The 8,525-nt window shown below is 33.7% G+C and overlaps 1 protein-coding gene across 2 annotated transcripts; it reads left to right on the forward strand.

Annotated features, from left to right (window-relative positions):
• Positions 1-86: 86 nt before the first annotated feature.
• Positions 87-8,196, forward strand: LOC126854194 (breast cancer type 2 susceptibility protein homolog). Of its 2 annotated transcripts, XM_050600644.1 has the most exons (12): positions 87-561; positions 650-725; positions 973-1,117; positions 1,209-5,212; positions 5,344-5,494; positions 5,563-5,775; positions 5,849-6,059; positions 6,153-6,304; positions 6,392-6,654; positions 6,753-6,936; positions 7,180-7,458; positions 7,686-8,196. In XM_050600644.1, exons 1-12 carry the CDS (start codon positions 507-509, stop codon positions 8,091-8,093), a joined length of 6,141 nt encoding a protein of 2,046 aa, XP_050456601.1. In that variant the 5' UTR covers positions 87-506; the 3' UTR covers positions 8,094-8,196. The 2 variants fall into 2 exon arrangements, with proteins under 2 accessions (XP_050456601.1, XP_050456602.1); XM_050600645.1 differs by lacking the exons at positions 650-725; positions 973-1,117 and having other exon boundaries at positions 88-561.
• Positions 8,197-8,525: the final 329 nt, after the last annotated feature.

The raw sequence follows: 8,525 nt of genomic DNA on the forward strand, positions 1-8,525 counted from the left end.
ACTCTAGTTTCTCATTGATCCAGCTTACTAGCATGTCGTCAGATGGCATTCATTGACCAATCATTGTCATCCATGTTCGTTGCTTCTACTTGCGTCGTATGTAGCGTTCAAGTTGCCTAACTGCGTATTTTCTTTGTGCAAAATGAAGTCATATGAGATTTACATGTTGCATGAGGGAAATTCAAAAGAAAAACAAGCGCTGACAAATACTCGCCACGTGACACGAGCATAATTAGCATAATGGGCACGAATAGTTGCATTTCACGCGATTGTGTTATTGCCGGTTGAGAAAGTTATAACGGTATTAAATATAAATTTATGTCTTGTTTTGTCGCATTGTCTTCACATGTATTCAAAATGACGTCATTAGAATAGTGCAGTGGCGCGCAAAAATTACACGATCTTTGTGAATACGATACACGAGCAAACAGATGGAAATTTGAAGTGAATCGATAAATAAAGTGCAAGTAATACAAAGTTTGGAAGCTGACGATTATAATACAATCATGGATTTATCAACAATTGACAACATTGAAAATGAATCCGATGAATTATTCTCAGGTAATGATTATACATCTCACAAATTATTTGTGTGTATGTGTGTGTGTGTGTGTAGCACTATTATCTTTTTTTATACGCAAATTTTTAGATGACGAACAAAAAAGAGAGATCAAATGTGATGCCCTTTTAAATCGATTTGAAACAGCATGTGCTAATACCAGCATGTAAGACACATTTTTATTTTGTTATTTCAGAATTTTGTTATGAAATATGTAACAGAGATTTCTCAGTCTTTTCATCATCTATATCATCTAATAATAACGATAATATAAAAGTGCAGAATAATATTTGTTGTAAACAAAAAGTTTTATTTATATTATTGATCAAAAATTTGTTTTAATTTCAATAAGTAATGTGTTTTATGATTATTTATTTATTGAATGATTGGTCATTTTATATTGTTGACAACAGAATATCAAGTGATGATGTAATTCCACATACACCATTGAGTTTGTTACCCCTTTTAAGTAAGATACATGAACAGTGGAGCAGTGATTTTGAAACACCACAAGCTCAGTCACATATAAAAAAACTATTAACAAGCACAACAGAAAAAGTAATACATCTTTTTAAATGAAATATGTTACTTTCCTACATTGTATTTTATTATTTAAATTACAATGTCTTGTTTATTATTAATATTTCAGACAGAAGAAACACCTAAACTTAAACAACATACACCTGATATTTCAACAGTTAAAAGCATAGACAAAATTATCTCTGATTCTCCTGTTATTGCAGGAGAATCCAGAGCATCACGAAGACGCTCCAAACGTCGTATATTTAGAGCTTCTATATCTATAGATCCGTTAGTTGCAACTAAGAATGAAGATATTACTATAAATGTACCAATAGAAACATCTTCTATTTCTGAAAATTTTAATTCTGCAGTACAGAATATTGTTACAAATGTTACAAAATCTATTACAACTATTGATAATTTTGAAGATTGTGAATTTAAAGTTCTGAATAAAATTGAAAACTCATGTAATAATGAGGAATTAGAAAATCTTACAAACACTGCACCTGACAGTTTGGATACATCAACGCAAGAATTTTTTAAAAATGCCTCATTCAGTAATATAGATCAAATATGCTTTAACACTTTTGATAATCAAACAACAACAGTCCAGCCTAATGTGCATTATAATCAGAGAATCAAAGATATTGATAAAGAAAGAAATATTGAAGAGAATAAAAATATAGGTTTCTTTACTGCTCATGGTGCTTCAATTAATGTCTCAAAGCAGGCAGTATTTAAAGCAAAAAGATTGTTTGCAGATGCCTTTGATATAGAAGAAACTCAAGCACAGAATTATGAATCATTCGCCAAAAGAAATTCTAATGAACAGAAAAATAAGCATTTATCATCCTTTTCAATTGCTGATACTGTTTCCATAAATACTACAAAAGAAATATTATCCAAATCAGAGCGACTATTTACAGAACATTTGAAAACTACTAGTGGTGCTTCCATCTCGAAGAAAGCATTGTCGAAAACAAAACTATTATTAGTAGATGAATCAGAAAAAGATAATGATAAATTAATAAAATATTCTGAAAGATCACTCACAGATAAAAATTTTATGAAATTAAACAACATGATTGTGCCATTATTTTCCACGGCTGGTGGTAAACCTATTAATATCTCAGAAAAATCACTAACCAAAGCAAAAATGTTATTAGCGGATGATTTAGAAAAAGAAAATGATATATTAATGAAATGTCCTGAGAAATCACTTACAGATGCAAGTTCTGTGAAACCAAACAATATAACTTTATCATTATTTTCTACAGCTGGTGGTAAACCTATCAGTATCTCAGAAAAATCACTAACCAAAGCAAAAATGTTTTTAGCGGATGAATCAGAAAAAGAAAATGATATATTAATAAAATATCCTGAGAAATCATTTACAGATACAAATTCTATGAAACCAAACAATGTGACTTTATCATTATTTTCCACAGCTGGCGGTAAACCTATCAATATCTCAGAAAAATCACTGGCTAAAGCAAAAATGTTATTAGCAAGTGAATCAGAAAAAGAAAATGACATATTAATAAAATGTCCTGAGAAATCATTTACAGATGAAAATTCTATGAAATCAAACAACATGACTTTACCATTATTTTCCACAGCTGGTGGTAAACCTATCAGTATCTCAGAAAAATCACTAACCAAAGCAAAAATGTTATTAGAGGATGAATCAGAAAAAGAAAATGATATATTAATAAAATATCCTGAGAAATCATTTACAGATACAAATTCTATGAAACCAAACAATGTGACTTTATCATTATTTTCCACAGCTGGCGGTAAACCTATCAATATCTCAGAAAAATCACTGGCTAAAGCAAAAATGTTATTAGCAAGTGAATCAGAAAAAGAAAATGACATATTAATAAAATGTCCTGAGAAATCATTTACAGATGAAAATTCTATGAAATCAAACAACATGACTTTACCATTATTTTCCACAGCTGGTGGTAAACCTATCAGTATCTCAGAAAAATCACTAACCAAAGCAAAAATGTTATTAGAGGATGATTTAGAAAAAGAAAATGATATATTAATAAAATATCCTGAGAAATCATTTACAGATGAAAATTCTATGAAATCAAACAACATGACTTTACCATTATTTTCTACAGCAGGTGGTAAACCTATCAGTATCTCAGAAAAATCACTGGCTAAAGCAAAAATGTTATTAGCAAGTGAATCAGAAAAAGAAAATGACATATTAATAAAATGTCCTGAGAAATCATTTACAGATGAAAATTCTATGAAATCAAACAACATGACTTTACCATTATTTTCCACATCTGGTGATAAACCTATTAGTATCTCAGAAAAATCACTAACTAAAGCAAAAATATTATTAGAGGATGATTTAGAAAAAGAAAATGATATATTAATAAAATATCCTGAGAAATCACTTACAGATGCAAGTTCTGTGAAACCAAACAATATAACTTTACCATTATTTTCTACAGCAGGTGGTAAACCTATCAGTATCTCAGAAAAATCACTAACCAAAGCAAAAATGTTTTTAGCAGATGAATCAGAAAAAGAAAATGACAAATTAATAAAATATCCAGAGACTTCATCTACAGATGAATATTCTATGAAACCAAACGTGACTTTACCATTATTTTCCACGGCTGGCGGTAAACCTATCAATATCTCAGAAAAATCACTGGCTAAAGCAAAAATGTTATTAGAGGATGATTTAGAAAAAGAAAATGACGTATTAATAAAATGTCCTGAGAAATCATTTACAGATGGAAATTCTATGAAATCAAATAATATGACTTTACCATTATTTTCCACAGCTGGTGGTAAATCTATCAGTATCTCAGAAAAATCATTGGCTAAAGCTAAAATATTATTTTCAGAACAATTAGATACTACTATTGAACAGATCAAACAATGCGACATACATACTTCAAATATTAGTTCTTGCACTGCTTCTGATGAAAAGATTAAAAGATGCGATTTAAAAACTTCATATGGTAAACTTTATTTGGAAAGCGATCAAGAGATAACAGTTTCGAATAATATTCTATTAAAATCACAAACATTCTTCTTTAACAAGCATCCAGATGATAATAGCTCTGATTTGAGGTGTACATCATTGCAAAAGCGCAACAGTGATTCCGACGACATACTCTTGGGCAGGAACTGCCCTTCTGAATCAAAAAAAGCTCGTATCAGTAATGAATTTCAAGCTAGAAAATTATTTTCCGACAATCTGGATATCGATACGAATAATGACAAGAACCAAAATCCAAACGAGAAAAAGCAAGCTGATTTAATTATAAATTCTGCCTTAAGATCGCCTGAAAGAAATGCTGTTGAACCAATCGAATTGGATGTGGCGAATAGTCCTGTTTTAGGAACACGTTCGAGGAAACGGAAAGATTTAGGACATCGGAGAAACAAATATAGTGCATTACGAGCGGATAAAATAACTCTAGATAATGTAGAGAATGTCGTACACGAAAACGTATTTTGTAACAATGAATTAGATATGGAGATGCAAAAATCGATGCAGACGGAGAAACAAAAGGCAGAAAGCAATACGGAATGGAACGAGTACGGCGATACTCAGTTAATGATGTATTTCGTCGACGAATCAGCGAGGATACTGCAGGATCGCTTGATGGCCGCGTTCGATCAAGAGAAGATAATCACCACGAAAAGGAGACGCGGATCGAAGCAATCGATCGGCCATCTGTATCGTTACAAGCAAGATAATTCTAACGCTCGTTTATCGTTGAGAGAACTCAGCAAAGGCGCGCCGCCTGTGCCACTCTCGTATCAGGAACTCGTCGATCGACAAATATCGCCGAATATTCTGGCGATCACCGCCGCGGCAGCTGCGTCGTACACATTCCGATGCTCTGATTTCTACGGGAACGAAGTGGCGCGGACTAACGTTCGCGGAATAGAAATGGAAGACGAGGTGCGTCTGATTCTGGATGAGAACGGTTACGCGGGAATTTGGGAGTTTCTCCGCGCTTTCCTCGCAAGTCCGGGCGTAAATCCAAATCTCGTTCCCGCACGCTGGGTCGAGAACCATTACCGGTGGATTGTATGGAAATTGGCATCGATGGATAGAATGAAATTCGGCTCAGCCGAGTTACCTAGGTAATTTTATGAAATGAATACAAGAACCGTTTCTAATTTTTAAAGACTAAAGAGATTGAATAGAGTTGCATGAAATCTATATAGATGCTACAAGAAATTAATGATTGTTGAATAATTTTCCTACGCTTCAGGGCATTAACACCTTCGCACGTGATGGCGCAATTAAAGTATCGATACGATCGAGAGATTGATCAGTTTCAACGATCGGCAATAAGACGTATCTTGGAAAAAGACGACGTCGCGTCTAAGAGAATGATTTTATGCGTGTCATCTATAGTAGAAGTAATATATATTAATCACGTAGAAATATTTAATGTATCGATATATGTTATACATATCTTAATTTGTAGAATAATAATGTAAACACGGAGATAGGGAAGAGTCCGCGCGTAGGAGTACCAAAGTGGAGAATAGAATTAACCGATGGCTGGTACAGTATACCTATTTGTATCGATATAGGATTGGTGAAGAGCATATCGACTGGCAAAATAAGAGAAGGCACGAAATTGGTAGTGTCCGGTGCGGAATTATTAAATTGCGATCAAGGTTTCTATCCACTGGAGGTAGGCATCGATTTTTTTTATCGAAATCGCACCTGCAAACGATTAATTTTTTTTTGTTAATTTTTTATCGCAGGCACCGGCTACCGTATGCTTAAAATTGCACACAAATTCAACCAGGCGCGCACGATGGTACGCGAAATTAGGATACGCGCCACGTTCGGGACCGATACCCATCAAGTTATGTAATGTATGTCCGAGCGGCGGTTTAATCGGCAAAATGACAATTATTGCCGCTAGGGTGTATCCGACGTTATATCACGAGAAAACCGCATCCGGAGATTCGGGTAAGACATGTTTGAATTAAAAGTTGGAGTCGCAAACGCGAGCTAGCGAGAGAATTTTTATTCTATATTATTTTTGCTTATTTTTCGCGATAGTTGTTCGAAACGCTAAGTGCGAGGAAAAAGTGCAAAGCACGTACGAACAGCAATGTTTGTCCAAGATAGAGACATTTTATGCTAACGTGGAGAAAGATTTTCAAGAAGGACTCACTCGAGAAACTGAAGATTACGAAAGCTCGTCTACGAAGGTACGATTAACTTATTTAAATTATTTTTATTAGCTTATATAAATTTTCTATGGTACGCGCGAGTCATATGTTATTCGTTATAAATAGGAATCCGTCTCGAAGAAACGACGCAGCGAAGAATTATTGCAAGAATTACACCAGAAAAAGGAGAGATTCATGCAAGACGTACAATCAAAATTGCGCCAAAATTTGCCGAGGCCGCGACAAGTTTCTCAGTTGCTTAAAGTTCGCGTATGCGACGAGAATGTAAACGCGATTTTATCAATCTGGTCGCCCAGCGAAGAAGTTGTGAGTGCTCTCAAAGAAGGAGCGTGTGTCTCGCTCTATAACGTCGTCGCTTCTGGAAAGAGGTATTATTTTCTCACAAGAGAGGAATATAACTGTATCGCGCGCGGTACATACGTAAATGCTGGATTTTTATGAGTAAATACGTATAATTGTTCAACAGAGGAACCGAATTGCAACTCACCGCGCGCCGGTCCTCAATTTTTAAACCGGTAAAGATGCACGCTATGTCATATCCTGTTAGAGTATGCACATCTTTTTGCGAAATGGCCAATTTCGAATTTGTTCCACCTTACGGAGAATTCGACACGGTTGGTTTTGTCTGTTTCGTCGGTCCTGCCCCTTATGTAAGCGTTTCTATTCTTCTATATATTTTTCTAAATTTTCTTAGGCAATTTAAATGTAAATATTATTAAGTTTAAAAGATTGTAAAAAATATTTAAGAAAATATAAAAAAGAAAGACAATAGTATAAAATACTTTTGTTGGAATTTTATATTTGAAATAGCTATTAAATTGTTTTATATTTATGTAATTGATGTATAATTGGTATAAATCAGTATAATATTATGAATGCATATATTTTTGTAGGGCATGAAAGATTTCGAAGTCGCACATTTAGCGTATCCGAAAACGGATTCGAACGATTCCTCGTACCTCTCGATATTGTTTTGGCAAGGCGTAGCTAGTTATGGCTACACAGAGATTCTTACTGTCGGATCTATTGTGGCATGTAGTAATTTAGAGTGGCGAAGAGCAACTTCATGGAATATCCCAGCGGCGTATTGCACGGACAGAACAATTTTTACATGTAATCCTCGCCGAAATCATCTATACGAATCCTTTGAAAATTTGCAAAATCTGATCACGGTATGTTATATTCTCTTTGCTTTTTTTATAATCCCCCATCTTTTATAATTTCTAATTTTTATACTCTTTCTCCTATATACATTCTTTCAAATTTTAATTACAATTTTATAATTGTTCAAGCAATTAATCTCGTAAAAAATTATTAATTTTTTATAATTTTATCCAGTTGATATAATTATTTCTCTCAAACTAACATATATTTATCTATGTTAAATTTGATTTTTAAGGATCCAGTTAAGTATGCTGAAAGATGTAGTTCCACGCTTAATATGGAATTGCAAAAGAAATCAACACCGACGCATTATATAGCGGGTAAAAATACTCCGATTAAAATATGCAATTCGATCACACCAAACATGGAGAAGAGATTAGTCGACTATACGTCGCCGTTGGTGGCACCGAAATTAGGAGCCGGCAGTAACTCGAGTTTTATCGCATCTAATCCTTCGATCCAGAGACGACTCGAGAAACTTCAATATTATGGCGAAGCACCCGAATTATCTCCTCTTATACTCAGAAAATCCAAAAGGGTTTCTTTGAATTTCCAATCGCCCGTTCGCACCTCGATGAAGGATACATCGAGTACTAAAGAATCCGAAAATCAAAGTTCATCCGATGCATCAAAAAAACAATGATGTAATCACAATTTACACATTTGTTTTCATTCTAGTTATAAGTGAAAGTATTGTAAAAATTTGTTAATTATTATATAAATATAAACTATTTCGTTTTTACATACATTCCACTCTTGTATTTTCCATTCGAAGGAATATTCTTTTCAAGAGAAAATTCGTCGATAAATCCCCTAACATGTATGAATCCAGGTGTTAGCCAGCTGTTACTCCTGGCAGCTGATCATCTACATTTTTCCTATACTTATTGTTAGTTGGAAAATATAAAACATTCGTTTACAGTGATTTTCGAAAAGTAAGCTTGACATGATCTTAACCGAGGAAAATTGTAAAAGAAAATTATAATTCTAAAGACATAACAGAAAGTTCTTTTTTTTATAGAAAGTGACATATAGAGAGAAGAGTTGTCTTTCTCATTCTCCGAGAGAAGTCTCC

This window comes from Cataglyphis hispanica, chromosome 13 (assembly GCF_021464435.1).
Source record: "Cataglyphis hispanica isolate Lineage 1 chromosome 13, ULB_Chis1_1.0, whole genome shotgun sequence".
Taxonomy (NCBI): domain Eukaryota; kingdom Metazoa; phylum Arthropoda; class Insecta; order Hymenoptera; family Formicidae; genus Cataglyphis; species Cataglyphis hispanica.

What these genes read in the sequence shown, in the direction of transcription:
- LOC126854194 (XM_050600644.1), top strand. Translation starts at nt 507, where the DNA reads ATGGATTTATCAACAATTGACAACATTGAAAATGAATCCGATGAATTA. An exon ending in ATCCGATGAATTATTCTCAG is followed by an intron (nt 562 to 649) that starts GTAATGATTATA and finishes GCAAATTTTTAG; the next exon opens with ATGACGAACAAAAAAGAGAG. An exon ending in AACCGCATCCGGAGATTCGG is followed by an intron (nt 6,060 to 6,152) that starts GTAAGACATGTT and finishes TTTTCGCGATAG; the next exon opens with TTGTTCGAAACGCTAAGTGC.